Genomic DNA, 19,500 nt, shown 5'->3' on the forward strand with positions numbered 1-19,500 from the left:
GCGAATAATTCTGCAGCAACTGTCAATGCTATCATGTTGACATGGACCAAAAACTCTGAGGAATGTTTTCAGCACCTTGTTGAATCTGAGGCACAAACAATCATGTGTTGACAACGAGTCAAGTGCTTGTGTTGTATTATCTCTTCTTAACATTTTAAATCTCAGTCTGTCAAATATTATCTATATTGCAACTGATCTAAAAGAAAACCAACAGTGACAGTGATGAAAAATACACTGAAATTAAACATTTTAAACAGTAAATGTTAATATTTTATTTTCTGTTCTTTAACATTGTCCTACATTTTATTTATTTATTTATTGTTTACTGCACGAAATCTCATATTAGCCCTGCGATAGACTGGTGTCCTGGTATAGACTTCAGCCACCCTGTGACTTTGAATTAGATGGGTGCTCAAAAAAATGGATATATAGATGTAGTTTTATATGAATTACACAGAGTTTTATATGAGAATGTGCATTTATCTGGTGGTTAAAATTGGTGGGGAGAAAATGCTTTTTTGTTGTTTGTTTTTTAACACTTTATTTGTAGTTTTCCAATTATTATACAGAACATTCGTATTATTTTACAGATAACCAAAAAACAACAATCCCCACAAATCATAAAGAAAGACAACACCAAGATAAGAAGAAAAAGAAGAAGAAAAAGGTGCACCTCTTATTTGTTTTCACAGGACTGTTCTAGGGCAGACAAAAACATTCACAGTTCCAGACCAGGTAGATTGTTGACGTATGCTATCAGAGGGTCCCATGTTGTGTGGAATTTGCTGATGGATCAGTTGAGAGTACATCTGATTTTTTCCAGCTTGCCATTTTGCATAACATCCCTTATCCAGTGGTGGTGTGATGGAGCAGTAGTAGACTTCCGTTTAAATAAAATCAGGTGTCTTGCTAATAATGACGAAAAGGCAATGAGCCACCAAGGGGGAAGGCAAGATGTTATAGGCATAGGCTTTAGAGATTACTTCAAAAAAGGATAACCAGAAGGGAGCAATTTTCGGACAGGACCAGAACATATAGGGAAGTAGCTGGAGTCTGTTTACATCTATCACACAATGGGTCTACGTTTGGAAATATTTTTGCTAGTTTAGCTTTTGAGAAATGTAACCTGTGTAACACTTTGAATTGTATTAAGGAATGTCTTGAACATATAGAAGACGAATGGACCCTGGTAAGAGCCATATCCCACTCTTCGTAGAAAATGCTTGTTTTGCAGGAACTGAGCTAACAGGTGGCTGTGACCGATATCAGGCACCAGTTATTGTGTCTACAGCTGCCTCCACACATTCTTTTATACTGATATGTCTGCAGATTTCTAAGTAATTATTCAATTGGTTAAAAAAAACTATAGCTTCTAGTGATCCCAAATGAAAATCTAACCTAACAAAACCCTTTAGTAAATATCCTCTCACTTGTCAATGGCAGTCGTCAAAGGCAGTTTCGACTGATTACCCTCATTCAGAAGGCAAAATGGCTACAACAATGCAGAAATTTTTCCCCCTACTCATTTATAAATAGTTTAGGTTATCCTGTTGATAATAATAATATTTGTCACTGAGAAACAAAGTTAAGTGTAAACTGAAGGTCACTTTCACCCCTCTATGTGGACCTGTGCTTACATAGTGATTGTCTACCCTATTTGAGCACTCAAATTGCCATCTTACTAAAAACTTCATTCACACATTTGTTCAAGCACCTTTTGCCCTATAATTCACACACTTACAAGGGAGGCAACTTGGGATTCACTGTCTTGCTCAATGATACTTCGACATGCAGACAAGGATTGAAATACCAATCAGTAATTAACACTGGTAATACCTGTAATTAAAATAGTTTATCACATTGACTGTTCTTCCTCTCTTTAAGACAATTTGGTGCTTTACTTTGTGCTTATGAAATTTATAAAAGTAAAATACAGAAAACTGTTCTTTAAAAAAAAAAACAACCCCAAAAAACAACAACAATAAAGTGCAAAACAGAGAAGTTATAATGCTATGAAGGCCACTTTGAAACCTACCTGTTTGTGGAAATGAGACAAATAAAAATCAGCCTATTTCAGCTTTTAGGTTTCAAAGTTTTAGTTTAATTTTGACAAAGGGCTGGGAGGAAGAAAACAGATGTATCCATGCACTGTTACATTCGCTATTTTCATCCACAGGGTTTTTTTTTTTAATCGGCAAAACTAATACTATAAGGTACAGATGATAGATTTCACATTTTTGGTAATGAAATATTTAAACATTATTTGTTTATTGTTTTAAATTCACAATATGGAAGCTTATTTCTGCCAGTGAAAAAAAAAAAACCCTGAATTAAACAAAACAAACAACTACTTTTTTTGCCATATATAATTTAGAATTTGGGTTATTATCTCAAACTTTTTAAGCATCTAGTTAAGCATCTCAAAATTCTGACTTACTAAATCAAAGTTTTTGGAGAAAATAACAAAAAATTGAGAAAATAACTGAAATTATTCAATCAGAATTTTAATTTAGTTCTTTCTGTCAGTCAGGAAATATTTATTTCAGTGGAGGAAACATAAGACATTACACAGCTTTACAATAACTGATAAACAAAATTTAAAATGCAAGTAACAAATGTTCATTTCTATTTAACACTGATCTAGTTTTCTGTCAGCAAGACTCAATGTAGATTAAAAATCCACATATCACTCTGGAGTCTGAAGTCATAAGTTAGAGAACTCTTCCTCACACAGACAGTTTGTGAAAAGCTACACTGTACAACAACCTGAAAATGTTTTACTTTGACTTAAACTATCAAGACTTAGAAACAGGCCAGCAAAAGTAGAAATGTTATACCAGCAAATGCAATTAATTCCCTAAAACAAAAGGGGTGGGGGCATATTGCAACCTGGGCTGGGGCCACCCCATGACACCCATCTGGACGCGCCCCTGCACGGCCTTGATGCTATAGGGTAACTGGGACGCTCTCCACTTTTTCAAGGTTTTTTCACGTTAACCTCTTATAAGGGAGGGTAAAAACAGGCTGTCACCATTTTTCTTATCTGTAAATATAATATATTGCACCATTATTAACTTTAAACTGACCTTTATCCGCAGTAAAACATGTGAGTTTTTTCCGACGGTCCTTAAAAGCAGCATTGTGGGCTAGGCCATATCAGCGGCCACTCAACCAGCTACCAAGAAAGCCACTACCAGCTGCTGCTGCAGTTACAGTTTCCGTACTCAGGCAAGGAAAACAGGAGGAACAGCTACAATCGGGTGGCTATTGTGGCGGATATTTCCTTCTTTCAGGTAGGCTCGAGATGAACTAGGTGAGAGGGCCGCTTGGCTTCAGTTTGCTGAACGAAAGAAAGAAAGAAAGAGCGGCGAAAAGCGTTTGTCGTGTGTTGCCGCATCGAGTACATCTAGTACATGTGGGGATGCTGTGGTGGAGTCACCCAGTATGTCCCCTGCTAATGTTGGAATCATTTAGGATATATTAAGATTATTTTTATACAGAAATATAGTTTTCGTTTGTGTCCGAGAGGCTGTTTTCCAGGATACTACCCCATGGTTAAGCTAGCGTGTGAGAATAACGAGTGGATTTCTTGCCTTTTTGCCTGCTCGCTGCCGTAAATTTTGAGTTAGCTCAGGCTAAAATGAAAAAAACAAAACAAAAAAAAAAAAAAACACAGTCCGTCTATACAAACTATTTAGTAAATTCAGTAAATTATGACAGCATGATAAACTTGTATTTGGTACCAGTGATGCTATAAATACCAGTCTAACGCTAACGTTAGCCAGCATAGTCTACAGTGGATATTAAAGTTAAGACTACCATAGAGAGATTTCTGCTTTTGTGTAATATTGCTGCTGTCTTGTTTTGTTTTTTTAAAATATACATATATTTATATTAGTGGATTTGTTTTGGAAATTTAGACGGCTAAAACTATTCCCATTCCGCTTTAAGACTTTTCTAGAAGTTTCTGTTAAACCGATACAGAGGGAGAGATTCACAAGTTAGGGGTCCAGCTGGGATATCTCAGATTGGTCTGTTGACATTAGTTAGCTTCCAGAAAGTGTTCTGGAGAGAAAATAAACCACGTTTTCAGTGTGCGTGTGTGTGTGTGTGTGTGTGTGGGGGGGGGGGGGGGGGGGGGGGGGGGGGGGGGGGGGGGAATAACTATAGTTTGTTTAGCACGTTTTTGGTTACTAGTGGTTACAGAACACGGGCGGGGGGGGGGGGGGGGGGGGGGGGGGGGGGGGGGGCAGGAAGTGGCCACTGACTAAGTTCGGAATCAGCTGGCTGATTAGCGGCAGTAAAGTTTTAATGTCGTTGGGTGACCTGTTTTTCCATTCTTGAAAGAACACCAGGCCAACATCTTTTATTCAAATAAAACAGGTTTTATTTTTTACCCCCCCCCCCCCCCCCCCCCCCCCCCAAGTTTATGAAGAGTTATAAACTGATATTTGGATTGTCAGCACAGTACATCTTAAAACAAGTTCTTATTAAGCAGTTACTAAAATAACCACTAACTGCTGCCATATGAGGGTCTTTCAAAGCCAGGTTTGATCTTATTTTAGTAAGGGCCTAATATTAAATAATTTATTATTTTAAAAGGAGCCATCTGACTTAAAGACAGAGGAGTCAGTCCTCCCCAAAGGGTCTAGTTTGGCCCACTGGATGGTTTTGTGTGGAAGATGTAGCAAAGTCATTAACTGTTCCAGTTTTCCCATTTAAATGCTGTGTTATTTCAGTATTTTGAAAAAGCTGTTAGTTACTGGTCCAGTTCCTTTCATATAACTCTGGGCTGCATGTAGACCCATAAACTGAAATTGATGCTTCTGCTTAAGAAGGTACATAACAATATAACCAGTGATACACTTATTGTGAAATTTGGCTGGTGCGGTTTGATTTTTTTTTCATTTCTTGGTGGTTCCAAAGTTATTCAGATCCACCTAACAAGGGAAGTTCTTATTTGATCTCAGGAGGAGACACAAATACCTGGTGTTTTTAAAAAAACAAAACAAAAATTATTTAAAAAACCCAACACGTTACAGAAAAATGGATCAAATGAAATCAAATGCCAATACTCAGTCTGGTTTAAATGCCAAGGTATACAAATGAGTTTTTAGATGGGTTTAGAAGATGTTGAGTGTTGGAAAACTAATTTGAAGGGGTCTGTACCTGACTTTAGGGGAAGCTACAGGAAAGGCCTGATCTCCTCTATAAGGGGGGATCAGGCCAGGGATCAGTCATTAAGATGTTTTACAGGAATTCAGTTTAATTTCCAGTCATTATTAAGTGAGGATCAGCTTCCTCTTTTGGTTAACTAGTAGACCAAATTAGTATAATAAGTCCAGTTCAAACAGGTGGCGGCTTCATTTTTGTTGCGGTATTGCCACATCAGGGCGTATTACCCGTTGACGGTCTTCTGATAAACCTCTTATGAGGTTTTTGTTGAGTGACGCACTGTTGGTTTGTCGTTCTGTATTGTTCTGAGTTTGACAATTTAATGGCTTGCAGTTTCGGTTTGAAGTCCCTCATGTTATCTTATCAAAGCAAACGTTCTCATTGCTTTGTGTTTTATTTGCTAACATACAGTAAGTCTCTATACCACTCCTTTCAGTATGCTTTACAGCATGTAGCTCGCCACCTTTGACTTTGATTTTTGTTGCTGACTGATTCCAGCAAATTGAATGCCTGAGTAACTATAGAACCATTACAACGACATCAAGCTGTCAAGCTATGTTAAACAACACTATTGAGCCTTTGTTAAATATGAAATGAACATTGGTCGTATCCTCCTAAAGCAGAATTCCTGTTGCTGTGTTTGTTTTAGGTTGCATAGGTGAAGAGACATGCAGTTCTTTGAAATGCTTGGCAGTCCATAAGTAGAGTGCTGATTACTGTAAAAGGTTGCTTGAATTGCAAAGAGCATGAGCGATGGTCATTGTGATGAGGAGATGGGATGAAAAGAATGTTTAAGCAGGAAACAAAGGCTATAGGTGGACAATTGTCATTGTCTTTGACACCTGGCTTCACTTCACTTCACTTCAAAGACGTCTTGTGTCTGTTATGACTTCTGTGGAAGAGGAAAAGCTAAATACCAACAATAGCATAAACCCAGCAGTGGGAGTAGCCAGCGCTACCGGTTGTTCCACATCTATTTCTTTTTTTGCCACTGCCCTTTGATCAAGATCATGCAGCTATAATATATAGAAAATGGCCTGCAAAGTGCCACATAGGACCAAGAGGTACAGTAGATGTTGAGGTGTTTGGTCTTTTTTATTTTAAATGAGTTGATGGGTTTAAAAAAAAAAAGAAAAAAAGGCTGGATCAGCAAAATTATCCCATTTGCTGAAATTTGGGTTTCTCTGTCCAGCAAGACGACACTCACTGTTTACTGTAAATGAGGTCTTCTGTGGTAAACATGTTTCCACTGATGGTGAGGAGAAAAACGCTCCTGTACTGCTTAACAACAAATGCTTTTGTCATTGCCATGAATAGTTTCAGGTAAGACACAGGCTAGCTGTTGTGTTGTGTTTAGCTGTCATCTGGTTCTCTGTTCTGTCAGATGTAATTTGTGTTATGTCCTGGACTCAGCTGCCTTGAGCCTGTTTTATCCAGTGCTCTTGTCTTGTTAATATCACATTTTTAGTGGTGTTTGAGTGCTCTTGGACGCTGACAGAAATACTTCAGATGCCTTTTTCTGATTACATAGTTGCCCTAAAAACACAACGGATTTTATAACCTGACTTCCACAGACGCAAACCATAACACTGAAGTCTAATCTGAGATTTTGATCAGCAGATAAACCCTTGGGCTGGTCTGTGATGAAATAATTTGGGGGGGGTGTGGAAGCAGAAGTTGTTAAAACATTTACGAGACTTCTGTCTGTACCCTCAGCAGCTGCTGATACTAGACTGAAGCGTATAATAAATATGCTGTTTCTTCAACACTGATTGTATGTGATGGTCATCATTTTTGAGCTAGAAATGCTCAAAAATGATGGTCTTAAACTGGGTTTTCTCGTTCTAATGAAAGGGATTCTGACCATACATGCTTTTTAAAAAGGATATTTGTACATTTTATCCCAAATTATTCAGTCAGAGTGGACATCTAACCTTCAGTAGGCTAAATAGAACTAAATTGAACAGTTCATATATGCCTGATGACTACTGAGCATCTCCATCTCCACAGGCTTCAATACAAACCTTAGTAACAGCTAGTCTTATTCACCCAATATTTACTTATAAATATATAAATATCTGTAAATGACTATGACAAAAACAAAATAAAACTCTAAAACAGTAAGTCATAACATGTACACCTTGAGTGCTCTTAACGTACTGCATATAAAGTGTTTTCACGTTATGTTTAACTCTTCAGTCTAATGTGTTTGAATGTGAGTGAAAACTTGTAGAAACATGCTCTTGAAACTTGGACTCAGGCAATGATTTGTGCTGTGTAATGGAATTTACCTGAATGATTATAGCTCAGTCATACACTACGACCAAGAATAGACCACATTCAATAAATGGATAAATTGGAGGACCATTCCAGTGTTCGAATAGGGGGAAAAAAAAGTTTCTCCTTACATATAACTCGGATCACGGTTCCACCAAATTCAACAAAAAAAATCTGCAATGTCCATCTTTGAATTTTTCCCTGTTTGTCATCCACTCTTCTTTTAGGTTTGGAAAGCAACTTCTTCTGCTGATACTACTTTTTTTCTTCTTCTCCTGCTGCTTCTTCACATTATCTACCTTAATCTCATCAAACCTGCACTTACTTTGCAATGAGAAATTGTAAATTATGAAAGAATATGTCATCTTACTTTTTTTTTTTTTTTTCCTTCCTGATCTACTGACTTTCTCACAGTTGATAAGGACCTCTAACAAGCTGTAATGTCATTGTTCCCACAACCCAGTAACTCTATGAACAAACAGGGGTTTCCTTCCTTTTAAGGATTTTATTTTCCTGGGGAAAGGACTGCATGCAGAGTACTAGAATAAGCTGAGGATTTCTAACACTTGTGTAGCTGTATAATGTACCACAAAGTCCCACAGCATACCTGGACATGTCTCAAAGCACACCATTTAAAGAACCAGAAAGTGGACTGTTGTGCAAATATAATAATACACTGAGGATTACAGGGATGCAGAGTACAGCAACTGTAGTTGGTCCACTTATAAATTTAGATTAAGATACTTAATTTGTCATTTTATAAAGAAACAATGAAATTTAATTTGTTTACTTTGGGGTAAAAGCAGCTTTTAAAAGAGACACAAAAAATAATGTGCCAGACTGTGTTTACATTACATAAGGATAATGTCTCTGTGAAATAAAGCAGAATTGGCTAATGTGTTATCTATGATTCTGCCAATGCGAAGCTCTGATGCTCCTTTTATAGGCTCACGTATTTCTTAACTAGCTCAGTTTCGCTCGTACTGGCAGTATCGTAAAGTATAAATGCAAACAACGATGAATACTCTGTGGCTCTACAGTAAAGAGTCTCGTTCATCGACAGTTACATAATATTGCTCCTTAATGGGCGATCTCAGTTGGCACACCAGTATGGCACAGCTGAGAAAACTTAAACCGATGTTGTTGTAATCTCTTGCTGCTCAGCTTGCCTGCATGTGTTTCTTCCAAAGTGTTGTGTTGATTCCTGTTGGGTTGATCTTACATAAGAGAGGTGCACCGAGAGGTCAGGTTATTATTGATTGCTTATTTTTGTCACCCTTTGTCCAAAAATTAGACTCCTGACCCTCATCAGTACACGTGTCACGGGGTAGGTGGTGGGTTTGAGAGCCTTGCCTTGTGGTTTTGATAAGAAATGAAAATGGAAAAGTTGCCAGTGCCGTGACTCATTTAAAGTCATGGGAGCTGCCAAGCTGTCAGCAACCTGGTGTACACCTCAAATAGTGTTAACTTTGTTGGACCAGTGGTCAAATTCCAAAGACATTCACTTTGTGGCATCAATTACTGCCTGCTGTAGGGATTTTTACCAGTTGAATGAACTAATTATTATGCCTTGTCTATGATTTCAACACTAGTTAGTTGTAATTCATATTTTAAGGTTTTTAAAACAATTAGGTTTGATTTTTGAATGGTGCAGGAACCAAATTACTGCAGTGTATGGCTATTGTGGAGAAGGTTAGCTTCTTGTATATGCCATGGGATTCATCAGTTGTGAGATTGTGCCCTTTATATTTAATTACATTGCACAGCATGTCTCTTTGTTTGTTTGTTCAATACTCAGTTTTAAGAAAAAGATAAAAACTGCAGAAATCTTTGTTTTTCAGAAAAAGTTGCTTTGTAGTGCACTTTTACAATAGCTTATTTTAGGAAAATAGAAAAAAAAACATGGTGGTCTGCTGTTTGTCTGCATTTACAGCCATCACCTTTGCTTAATTGATGCATTATGGGATTGACTGGACTCACATGTGCTTACTCTGAGGCATAACAGGAATCAAGTTCATTTACATTAGCTGTGTAATGCAAGCAAAGGGCACATGCAAGCATGAATGCACTTTTAATGCTCTGCGCAGTACTGCAAAGCGCATCTCTAGAAGTCGCTTGTGTCCACTAAATCCCAACTGCCGCGGGGGCGCTGGTGATGGGTGAGCAGGTCAGTTATGGCTGTGAGGGAGATAAAAGTAGATATGAGTCAGGACACTGGTTTGTTTGTTTTTTTTACAAAACTCAGAAGGTCATCCTTTTTTATATTTAGATTGCGGGCTAAATTAGTGTCAAGTTAGATGGAGGTTGTATGATAAAGTATCAGAGGGAGATTTGGAATTGCTGCCTTACTTGGATATATGAAGGAGAGTTTAGTGCCTGTGCCCATGTCCCCACCAGGAGACACTCGTTGGCACTACTTTGTGCCAAACACCCCCAACCCCCCACATAACAGACGCAAACACAATCTATCTGCAAAGGCCACAGGTTATAAATAGCTAACAAATAGAACACAGTGGACTCCAGTAGTCCTTACTGGTTTGTTTTTATCTTTCAGTACAGCAACAAATGCATCCCTCAATGAAAAGTAGGATTTTGGCCTGTTTTCCTTACAAACACATTAAGGATAAATATGTGGTAGTAGTAGTGCAACAGCCTTTTTGTCCTATAAAATAAAGACCCGAATGCAACCATACAGGAGAAGCTGAAATGTTTCTCACCTTTAAGCAAAATAAGAGTTTCAGAGGGAAATTTGGTAATTTCATCACCCTGGATCCAAAATAAGGGCCTGTTCTCACAGTTAGCTTATATTTATAGATCTAGTTTGAACATCAGTACTGAGTTTATAGTTTCTTTTTAAAGTCAGTTTGTTTCGCACGTTTCTGAAAAATGAGTATCGGGGTGTAGTGGAAGAGGCGGGCTTTATAATATAGTATTCATTTAAAACGTGTGGCCGCTCTTGCATATATGCATCTTAAAAAGTAACTTTTGTTTGGTCATAGGTTTCCAAAATATGACGCATGGCTTGAAATCAAGTTGATTTACACCTTGAGTGGTTATATTTATGTTTAGGCATTAATGAAGACACTGAAGTTAATCTAAAGAAATGAACTAAAGGCTACAGCTGTTTGTTCACAACTTGACTAGCACATGTAAAGAACAGGCTTCTAGTAGAGACCATGTATACATATGATATAAAAGAGCTGCTGTGAATCAAAGAGCTGGAGTCCATTGGTAATAGTTCCCTGCTGTTGTCATGCATTAAGGAAGTGCTACACAGTGAATGTAGAAGTTAGTTTGATGTATTTCTTAGCCTTGAAAAAGGTATTCGATTACTTCAGATAATAGGTCATTTAACCATAGATGCCCGTTTCATCTTGTTTTAGGGGGTAGGGTTTACAGTGCATTCATAAACACACCCACAAGTAACTCAATGTTGGTTTACCCAACAATTATCCAACAATAAGTTTTAGGTTGTAGCTGAAACTAGGGGTAGGTGATATATCGAATATACTCGATGTATCGCAAGTTTTCCCGCGTACAACAGTATAAATTGCCATGGCAATGTTAAGCTGTCTGCATGTAATTCAGGTTTTTTGGATTTTTTTTTAGTTTTTTGTTTTTCCCCCTCCCACACGGTGCAAATGCATCATTAATCTCCCTGTCCCAATGTTTGGATTTCACAAGGAGGATGTTTAGCAAAAATGCAGTAATTTGCATAACATGTAGTAAAAATATTGCCGCAAAAGGTAGCAGTACCACAAATTTATTCCACCAGCTGTAAAGTTATCCACTAAAAAATTAAGACTGTTTTAAACACATGGCAGCATTTCAGCACACACCAAAGAAAACGTTAAATAAACCAGCTCTGATACCTGTGACTGTTCTTGGTCAGACTTTTTTTATAGTCACTGTCTAGACTTTTGATTTGTAATTTGAGTTCATCTCATTTTTTTATTTTACAGTTTTTATATGTTATATGCTGTAAACACAAAAGAGCATCTTTTTAATTTCATTTGTTTTATTTTGTCTAGTGAATTATTACTTGTCGCTATGAGCTTTCGTTTGTTTAAGGTTTAGTGTTGACCACAGAAAGAGACTTACTGTCACAGTATTGTCATTTGTGAAAAACCTGGTTAAAAATGGTTAAAATAAAACTTCATTCATTCAGATTTTTTGTATTCAAAGTAGAAAATTTGGAATGAGTATACCAGTGCAATTTTTCAACATATCATGATATATATCGTGTATCATGATATATATATATATATATATATCGTGTATCATGATATATATATCGTGTATCACGATATAGCTATTTTCCTTGTATCACCCAGCCCTAGCTGAAGTGACCTAGCTAAACTTGAAAAGTTATTTATTAGCTGTAAGAGTGGTAACCCAGGTTACGCAATATTTGTTTGTGTATTGGAAATGGCAATAAACAAGTTCTCAAGCAATAAAATGCAGCACATTACCTTTGTAGCTTTCAGTTTGAAGCACATCAGTGAACAATTGTTGAACCCTTAATTGGAGGATGGATGACCACTTTATTAGTCCTTTTCTTTTATCCTTTATTATTTCTCCCCGTTGACTTATTTTTAATTCTGCGGACTTGTTTCATATCCACACAGTTCAATGTCTACTGCTTTTTACGGTGAATATTTCACTAAGATCAAGGTCACAAATGTTTTATATCTCTCTGCTTGATGCAGGTTTGTAAAGCTACAAAACAAAAATTGTAAATGTGGTGCTAAACTTGGAGGACTTGAATGTCTTCTGATACTTTTAACCAGACCAGTTGTGTCTTGTTTTTCATAACTCTAACCTTAGATCATGATTTAAAAAGAAAAAAAAAAAGCGATTCATGGTCTTTATAGCTGGCTCCAAAATTCAAAAGAAAAACATGTTTCATACTTTCTCTCTTTTAGCTTCAGGGTGAAGGATGATCCCCCGGTTATTATGCAATTTTGCTTGGCTTGGATTAGCTTAACTTCTCTGTCCCCGGTATTGCTATTTCAGTGCAGTGCAATATTGTTGGGTATTTCCACCCTTTTTAATGCCAGCAGCCCCCTCCCTCCCCTTTACAAGCATACCCCTCTGGACTGGAAGGGCTGTATCTTACTCGTCACACATGGCTGTTGCAGAGTCTTGGGCTTTATCTTGTAACATGTCTTAACAGAACATTACTGTTTCCACAGAGGCCACTCGCACAAGACCCTCAAGTAAAACAGCACCCACAGACAGACAGAGCCATGGTGGACTACTACCAGATACTAGGAGTCCAGAAAAATGCGACGCAAGAGGACATCAAGAAAGCGTAAGTCCCCCTCGAGTGTTTTGTGCTCCGTTTTCTGCCAGTGTTGACGTTAAATGTCGGCCACTTGTAGGGCGTAATAGGTTAATTATATCCCTCTGTCGCTGTATAAACTGACACAGGGAGAGGGAGAAATAAGAGAGTGCACTGCAGAAATGTTCCACTCTTCTTCCTGTAACCTTGCTCTTGTCAAATACCTTCCACCTTCAATCACCCACCACTGCTCACCCACTGATCAGGCTCGTTCCAGTTAATTATACTTCCTCGGTGGTTTCTCAATAACAGCAGTTTGTTTGGACATGTGAAGAGGAGAGGCAATGCTAATGCTGAGGACAGAAATAAGCCTGCTTCAAATCAGGCATGTGCTCCAGGAGCTCCATTGAGTTATTTTGGGTAATGCGGTGAAAACAAGTAAGAGAGGAGGAAACTATTGAGCAGTATGGATCATCCTAGCCAAGAATAGCCATTTGCCAAAAATATGTTACAGAAAGATGATGTATCATGTTTTTTAACTCTAGATTCAGTTTGTACAAACTAGATGAGTTTATTACTGATTAGAAATTATTGGCACACTAACTTTACTAAACCTAAACACTCTGTTTAAGGTAATGGTTATTAGCACGTCTGCATTTGGCCTAAAATACAACCTCACAAAGTTGCTGTGATGCTTGGAGACTCATTTATCGTGTCTGTTTATTAAATTTAGTGGGTATTAAAATATAGTCAAAAGCTCTTATGTTAATACAAAGCTAAGTGTTTTGTAATAAGATAAAGTTCACTTTATTCAGCCCAAAAGTTGGGAAATGACTGTGTCACAGCAGCAAAACATTAATGCAACTTGTAGCAAAATGGCTTTTAATAAAATAAAATCACTCGATAAAATATGACAAAACACATCTAAGCGAGGTTAAAGAAGTGCAAAAGAAGCACAATTAAATAAGAACTTACTGGATATAAGTCAAAGTATAATACAATATGAAGGTTAGTAAGAAAATTTCTGCTGTGGATTTTTCCCGTGAACTTCTGGCTACAAAGATGTCAAAGATGTAGAGGTATGTTACACAATTACCAACAGTGCTGCATGCATCGAGTCCAACTGAACTGTGACCAGGCTTTAGTCAGCAAGATAATGTCACAGATTACAACAAAGACTGCTGGCTATAAGTCTGTAATGGATTGAATCCCTGGATTGTGTAAAGCCTTGCTGACTTTCAGTCCCTTGTCTTGTTCGAACATCTTTGTGTGTGTGCTGCTGCTGCTGAGCTTAAAAACAAACAGCTGATGCAGCGTAAGCCGCTGTGCGAGGCCCGCGCTGATTGTCAATGCAGTGTCAGGCTGTCTTTGTTATTTCTGCTTGGGTGGCGAGAAGGACACGCAGCGTGTGTCTGCTGTAGTCATGCGAATATGTGTTTCTGATTGGGGGAGGGGGGGCATGTTATCTCTGTCATACGTACGTAAACGATTTCCACCCCTATGTCAAGACATGACGACTCGTTCTTGACTCTGTGTGTGTTTTGACTATATGGTGTTTGTATTTCAGTTACAGAAAATTGGCACTGAAATGGCATCCAGACAAGAACCCTGACAACAAGGATGAAGCAGAGCAAAGATTCAAAGAGCTGTCAGAGGCGTATGAAGTTCTCTCAGACGGTGAGACTTCAGAACAAGAAGCTGGTGTATCTCAAGTGCACTGTTTGAAATGAGCTGTATTGAAGCCATTACTGTCTCAGATGTGAAGCTTGTGCTATTAAGAAACTGTGACATTTTTGCTCCTGTTGTATAAATACGAGGGTAGAGACATGTTCAAAAAGTGTTGTTACCATCAACGTGACACATTTTTGGAAAAAAACACAATTATTCTGTGCCTCACATTGAGAGCTAGAACAGCTGTAAGTTATTTACATTATTTTTTGGTTATAATTGATTGAATTTTTTTTTTTGGTAAAACTGACAGAAAACAGTGATGTGCTTTAGCGTTTCCAGATGTGAAGTTAGATTGTTTTTGTTGTTCGTTCAGCCATTGATCTAGAGCCCAGAAATCTGACATTTTAAGACATAGGAAAGTAGTGAGTTGCCACTCTGGAAATGCCAAGTCATTAAATATAATATTAATTCTCATTATCACTTTCACACTAATGCCAGTGTTATATTTGCCATAATTGAGCAGCCTTTGTTTGGCCTATTTTCTTGAATGGATGAGTTAAGATTGGCCACAGGTGATGCCCCTCTAATTTAAATGTAAGCATCATTTTTCAGTTTCATAGCAGACACTGGATCAAAAGATGCAGGGGTAGCTGGGATTTTTAAGAAGTTATAGCACCACTATCAGGATGGGATAACTGGAATGTAAACTGGGATGGTGGGTTTAGTTTTTACTTTCTTTCTTACTTGAGATTAGGCAACTATCAATTTACTCTATAGTAGAGATGGCAAGATAACACTTTTTTTAATGTCCGATACCAATATCATAAATTTAGATATCTGTCGATACTGATATGATTCCAATATAGTCTATTTTATAATCAATAAAACCGTTTTTAATGTATTGCTGAATTTTGTTCATACTCAAGTTTTAAAAAACAAAGCCCTAAAGCTATTCTATTATACCTGCGTGGAAAAAAAATAAATAAAAAATACACTGCACCCAAAATATTTTGCAGTTCAGCAATACTGATCTTTTTATTTAAACTTTTAGCATAACTTTAAACTTAAGTACTTAAAGATATATTTAAAAAGTAATTCAAAATGCAGTTTTATGCAGATTTTGAAAACTCTTTGATTCTGAAAAAAAGAAGTGCAATATGAGCACAAAATAATGTTTATATTCAACAACTTTTAAAAAAGCAGCTTGTAGAATGTAAAACTTAACATATGTTAGACATCCAGAATGGAAAGGTATGCAAATAAATACAAACACGGCATTATGACGCTCATCTTTCATCAAGATGGATGTCAGTGTAAGCTGTTTCTGTCACATTTAGTCTGAGACTGAATTTTGTGCAAGTTCTATACAAAACTTAACCATTTAAAGCCTGAATCAGGAAATGCTTGCCAGAAAATTAAAAAATCTTGAAAATGGTGTTTATTTAACTTTAAGTTGTTAATTTTTTGTAGTTGTTTAAAAAAAATGTGTTTAAATTTCCATATGACATTTAATTTGTGTCATATTTGCTTCTTTTTTTTTTTTTTAATTGCTTAAAAAATTATGCAATTTATTTAGGTTTGTCAGGGGGAGAAATTCACACTGATTATGTTGAAGTCCCAAAAACTGGCAAAAAAAAAAACAACCTATGTATCAAATATGATACACTAGGCAATAAGGGGTTAACACAAGTATAGGGGGGGAAAAGGTTTTTTTTTTTTTTTTTTTCATAGGGTTTTTCCCCCCCCCCCCCCAAAAAAAAACCATGAAACTGTTTAGTCAGCACCACTGCGTTTTGCAAAGTAAAACTTGAGTCTATCCATTGTATGGTCCGACCGATACTGTATATCGGATCGGACCATCCCTAGTCTATAGTATGTATTAACACTGATTTTTATTTTTATTTTTATTTTTTTTAAAGACTTCACAAAGCAAGACTTGTCCAAATCCCCTTTACTGATTAAATTAGTTGGAACAAGTCTTTGAATTATTAATAAATAAATAATAAATTAATAAAAGCTTGGTGTGAAACAGAGCCACTCAATTAGTTATTGTGGTTGGTATTAAGATCATAAATGCTTTTGACCGGATTTTCTTTAACGCCGTTTAGTTTCTGGTTTAATTATAATTAAAAAAATGTCTACTGAATTAAATTTACTGCATACTGCTGGTAGTGAATCTGGACTTTTACGGAGGGTCAAACGTGAGAGTATTCAGTGGATTGCACAGCTGTAGTCTGAAATCGCACACTACTGTCTCTAGTCATTTTCTTGGAATTACTTGGTAGTCTTATTCAGTGAAAATTAAAAGAGGCTGTTAGCTTGAGGCCATCATGTGTGAAGTCTGGAGTCTTTCACGATCCTAACAGAGGTTTATAATGCAGGAAGGAGGGCGCTTCACCTTCAGTTGCTCCTTGTTGTTTCTCATCTCATGTAAAGTCCTTCTCTTTCTATTGCAGAAAGCAAGAGGAATGTTTATGACCGATATGGCAAAGAAGGCCTCTCAGGTGGCGGAGGAGGAGGTGGAGGTAAGGAGATATCCGTTAAGGTTTCCATATTCATAAGTTTATCAGTTACTTTAAGCATGAAATGCCGACATGCATCAGGTGGAAACAGCTGGACATTTGGTATTTGCATTGGTGCTTTGACAGCTTGTACTGATAGCTGTTTGCAATGTTATCTTTGTTGAAGTGTGGTGCCATTTATAAGCCTTGTTTCTTTTCAATGTTCAATAGGAGGCCATTATGACCACTTCGGCAGCAGCTTCACATTCCGCAACCCCGATGACGTTTTCAGGGAATTCTTCGGCGGCAGAGATCCATTTACAGACTTATTCGGTAAGCCATTTCTGTGCGTGCACTTCAGAGGCACTGATGGGATGTTGTTTTCAGAACTGAAAGAGGAACTGAGGGGATGTGCTTTGGCTATTATTAAACTCATATTTTTATCTAGTCCAGAATATTCACGGATGACCTAAAAATGCTCAGAGACACAGAGCATCCACCAGGCCCCAGTTATCTGTATGTTAAACATAGATTTTTCTATTTCCTAATTAGTTTGCCTATTAGCACACCACTCCTGCTGTGTAGATTGAGCGTTAGACCCAGGAAGCCTTCAGGAAAGCCTGTTGCTAATCCCCCACAGGACTGTAATGTGCATTTCCAATGCACTAAGCACTCTTCGCTTCACCTCACTAAATGTCGCATGAAGGAAAACGCTGAGTATCCCTGCTGGATGTTGGCTTCAACCTCATTACATTTCCTCGGTTAGTTAATTAATTAGGATTTAGATCTTTCATTTTGTGAGCCTTTGTTCACATAATCTTTATGATAAATTCAAACAAATATACACCCACACTTATAGACAGAATTGTTCAACTCTTCATTTTCCTTTGCACAAGTTTAGATGAGTTATATGAGAGACAAAACTATAATAAGCCTTGTAACAAAGAGTAAGGAGCGAAGAGCTAGTTGATCTTAACTGATTGAAGTCACCGTGTCTTGAGGTGCCATCCAGTTCATCCTTTGAAGATGCCAATATTTGCGTTCAGTGTGATCTAGTAAAACACGTTTAGTTGCTCTACCAGGTTGTCTGCAATTGGAAGGCATGTGTAGTTCACCCTGTGTGCCTCTAAATATGGAGTTCAGACGCAGGCAGACGATGGATTTGAGAGTCTGCATCACTCAACTGGAATGCTTTCAAAAATAGCTTCCGTATTAAAACAAAAGCAGATGTAATAACGGTAAGTGTGTGTCTGTGTGCGCGCTGTGTGTCAGAGCGCATGTAAAACACGGTATATTTCGAACACTTGAGCATGGCTGTGCATTTTGGACTTGACAGGAAAAATGTAAATATTAAAAATCATTATATATGACGCTTAAATAAGAACCACAGAACTGGAGCTAGAAGGGAGTCGTCATGTTTCATTATGTAAACTTGTGTCCTTCTGAACACGGGTAAGCACAGCTGTTGCTGTTTTTGCTCTTCGGTAAACAGTGAGAGCAAAAATGGCAAACCATGGAGTCTGCACGCAGAAGAGTGAAGTTGATCTGCAGTTAAACTAGAATTTAAACCTTATTTTGCTTGACTGGTATGCACCTGGAGAAGGTTTTAAAGTCATCTGTCTTAAGTTTATTTAATCTCTGTGTTGGTGTGTATTCCCTTTTTAAAGAGACATTTGGGGTTTCTTGGTTTTTATTAAGATGGCAAATCAGAGGAAGATTGACATATGTTTTAAAAGCCCGTCAAGCCTGGAGTCCTGACTGTCCAGCAGCTGGTGCGGTGGATCTGTCACTCAGCTACCTCAGAGCGTCCAGCAGACTGCGGGTGGGGTGTGTTTGGAGACAAAAACAGAACCACACAGTGCTGAGGGCCGAGCTGCCTGCCAAGAACAGCACACTCTTATTCTCAGATGAAAATGTGAAGACGTGGGCGAGGAGCAGATGACTGTTTTATACTTCGGGACAGCTGCTTTTAAAACACAGCTTATATAATTCAGTTTTCTAAACTTTTTTCATATATTCAGACCGCCTTGTTAAATCCCCCCTGCTTTTGTACATTGTGATACTGCCCTTTCACTTTTTTCATGCTCTGTGAGGTGTTACACAGGTGTGGCACATTCTTGGCTGTTTAATCTTTAGTCTGTGCTTGACATCTCTTTTTAAGTTCTGCCAGAGTACATGAGCACGAGAGCGTGTTCCTTCTACTTAAGAATGACTCAGCTTTTCTTCCAGCTATCTGTATGTGCGCCACTGTAACAATAATTAAATCACAGTCCGAGTGTTTAAACGGCCTTCCTCAGCACTCCCGTTCCTCACTTTCTCCCAGCGAAGCCTGCTGTCATTCTGACCTCTTTGCAGGAGCTCAGCTGTCTCCTCTAAGGTCTTTAAGGTAAATGGACAGTAATGTGGTTGCAATAGCAGTCAGCAGATACTCTTATTTTAGGCTTTCAGTCAGAGGGAACAAGCAAAGCTTTCTTGCCACTGCCTCAGTACATTCAAGGTTGAAGGAGGAGTCTTCTTTCAGCAAATGGTGCCAGTGATCCAGCCTTATCCTGCTGGGCTGACCCAGATTGGCAGAGCACAATTAGTAGGGTG

The 19,500-nt window shown here is 37.8% G+C and overlaps 1 protein-coding gene across 1 annotated transcript in view; it reads left to right on the forward strand.

The window, feature by feature from the left end:
* Nucleotides 1-3,100: 3,100 nt before the first annotated feature.
* The window catches only part of dnajb6b (DnaJ heat shock protein family (Hsp40) member B6b), a 28,229-nt gene continuing 11,829 nt past the window's right edge, over nucleotides 3,101-19,500 (forward strand). Inside the window, 5 exon segments of the mRNA XM_085171854.1 lie at nucleotides 3,101-3,293; nucleotides 12,648-12,766; nucleotides 14,304-14,413; nucleotides 16,864-16,932; nucleotides 17,140-17,241. Of these exon segments, the coding sequence (XP_085027980.1) occupies nucleotides 12,702-12,766; nucleotides 14,304-14,413; nucleotides 16,864-16,932; nucleotides 17,140-17,241 (346 nt within the window). The 5' untranslated portion in view covers nucleotides 3,101-3,293; nucleotides 12,648-12,701.

This window comes from Neolamprologus multifasciatus, chromosome 9 (assembly GCF_963576455.1).
Source record: "Neolamprologus multifasciatus chromosome 9, fNeoMul1.2, whole genome shotgun sequence".
Taxonomy (NCBI): Eukaryota; Metazoa; Chordata; class Actinopteri; order Cichliformes; family Cichlidae; genus Neolamprologus; species Neolamprologus multifasciatus.